At 39.6% G+C, this 2,500-nt stretch overlaps 1 protein-coding gene across 3 annotated transcripts in view; it reads left to right on the top strand.

The window, feature by feature from the left end:
• The window catches only part of LOC122247672 (uncharacterized), a 38,841-nt gene that overhangs the window by 8,222 nt on the left and 28,119 nt on the right, over nucleotides 1-2,500 (top strand). For all 3 annotated transcript variants that reach the window (XM_086537233.1, XM_086537244.1, XM_086537240.1), the window contains exons 3-4: nucleotides 310-513; nucleotides 1,583-1,776. In XM_086537233.1, the coding sequence (XP_086393359.1) occupies nucleotides 310-513; nucleotides 1,583-1,776 (398 nt within the window). The remainder of the gene's footprint in view (nucleotides 1-309; nucleotides 514-1,582; nucleotides 1,777-2,500) is intronic.

The raw sequence follows: 2,500 nt of genomic DNA on the forward strand, positions 1-2,500 counted from the left end.
AACTCAACCCTTCCTTACATGACCATAGTGGAAAAGATGCTCTTCAATATTTGACTCAAAGCATCTCTAATTTAATGTTTCTGTATTCATTGTGGCCGTTTTATTTCATGGTATGCTACAGTATGCTGGCACTTCTCTTTGATATATATGTTTGCTCATGTTGATATTCTTTAATGAACAGGATAAAAGATGAAAGGTTGCAGTTGAGAGATACACCTATAATTTTACTTTTTTGTTTTTCTTTACATAAAATCTTAAAAACTTTAAATTATCACAGTACTTTTTGTTGATGTATCCTTGTTATTGCAGGTGTTAGACAGAGAGCACCTTTCTGACTGCTGTAACCTGCTGCAGTTTCAAGCACTTTATGCCAACAATGGGAAAGTTGAGGACCCCAAGCCACTGATATTGTCATATCTGCAGTTCACTAGCTTTTCCAAGACAGTTGTCTCTCTCAATGTGACAGTAATGGACATGAAGCTCTTCTGGCAGTGTCTGAATTGGTTATTGAAAGTAGGTTCAAACTGTTTGACTCCTGGTTATGAGTCATATCTTTCTTGCAAATTACTTTATCCATTTGTTTTGGAAATAGTTCAAGTGATCATTGGTAACATCATTCTCACATAAACATTTTCTATATTTGTCACAAGCAACTATGTACCCATTCAGCTTAGGAACCTTTTTATTTCTTCTTATTTTTTTACATAATATGCTTGGTAAAATTTGTTAAGATATTTCCTTTGTAGTTTATAGAAAAAATGCATTCTTTGTTTTTTGTGGAGAGAACATAAACTTAAGATCAATTTTCATGGATAGCGATTTAAATTATCATGACAAGTAACTTAATTTTGCAGTACTCTTACCTTACCTTAACCCATTCACGCTAGGGCGATTCCGGCTTTGTATGGTCGTAATGCTGGGGTTTTCGAACACATAAGCCTAACGCCTCGAGACTCTCGGGCGCACAAGCCACGAGCCTGGGCTGCCCGCTCGCTCACCCCGATCGCTGGCCTTGCCCAGCTATCTCGTCACTAGCATCTGACGCAAAAACCATGAAACATGTCATCACATCATTCAGCGCGAATGGGTTAAGATATAAAAGACTGATCCATCTTTGATTCTTTGGGGTGATAATGCAGCTGTGCAAAGTTCTTTGAGAATGACAAAATAATGCAATATAAGCTACTTGCCCTCCTACGTGACTTGACTATTCCTTTGGCCTCTCCCCTTTTTTTCCTTGTCTTTAACCCATTCACGCCAGTTGACTTGCTATCACATTCAGTGTTTTTTGGGTCAGGTGCTGGTGACGAGATATTTGGTCGTGGCCGGCGTGCTGGGTGAGCGGGCGTACAGCGTTCGCTCGTGGCTAGTGTGGCCGAGAATCCCGAGGCGATAGGCTTATGCGTTCGAATACCCTGGCATTCCAACCACATAGAGCTGGAAAAGCCCCGGCGTGAATGGGTTAACAATGTTGTGTACTATGTGTGAAGCTTGGTCATTTATCATTGCCATCATTGGCACAATATTTCTCATCATCATTATCACAATGTCATCACTTTTTAAAGGAATTTCTCCCTCCCAGTGCTTGCTTAGGAACTATCGTGATGTTCTCCTGAGCCACTTGCCTGAAATAGGACAAGAGCTCCTTTGCTCAGTCCTGGACACCACTGCACATATTGGCCTGAGACGACTACGGGTGGAGGAGCTCAATGACCTTCTGGAAGTGGCCACTCAAGGGAACCGGGAGGCTTTTAAGAAGAAGTGTGGGCTGCAGGTGTGAGTACACATTCTGCAAAGTCCTGAAACTTGAGTGGAAGGAAGGATGCAGAGCTTGTGTTTAAAACTAAAGTAGGATTAAAAAAAAGTAGCAGTTCACTGCCTTTGTTCTGATAATGGCATGAGTTGTATGTAGAGAAGCTGCACAAATTTGTAATGTACATGTTATTTAAATGTCCAGTCTATACTGTTGTATGTGACAGCGACGTAAGTTAAAGTAAATTTGAACCCATTTGGACAGGGAGTATATTTATTTAATGCCCCTCTAGCCAAGAAGATAACAAAGGTGGCAAGATATTTCTCTGAGTGTGATGCTGCAATGCGCCTCTCAGAGAGCTCATCATTCACCAGATTCTACAGAGTGACAAGAGAAAGTTTTTTTTTTTTTTTTTTTTTTTTTTTTTTTTTTTTTTCCATTATATGGACAAGTCAAGAAAAATGTGCTTAAACAAATGCAACTACAGTGAGTGTAAACATATACATTACTATGTAAAATGCGTATTTACGGCGAGAGATCATGAAGCAATAGGTTGTCATCTGGTGGGAACAAAATATGACGCACCTGTCACGAATGGGTTTGCTCTGCCATTGTTTTGGGCTGTGTATTTTTCTTTTGATTTTTATAGTGTTTTTAAAGAGGATTTTGAATAACTACTTGATGCTGATGATGGTGTCAGGAGGAAGATCCCAGTCTTAGTTTATAATATAGAATCTCTGTAAGGGA

Source organism: Penaeus japonicus, unplaced genomic scaffold, assembly GCF_977035675.1.
Source record: "Penaeus japonicus unplaced genomic scaffold, GWHDUDI00000001_assembly GWHDUDI00000001, whole genome shotgun sequence".
In the NCBI taxonomy this organism is placed as follows: domain Eukaryota; kingdom Metazoa; phylum Arthropoda; class Malacostraca; order Decapoda; family Penaeidae; genus Penaeus; species Penaeus japonicus.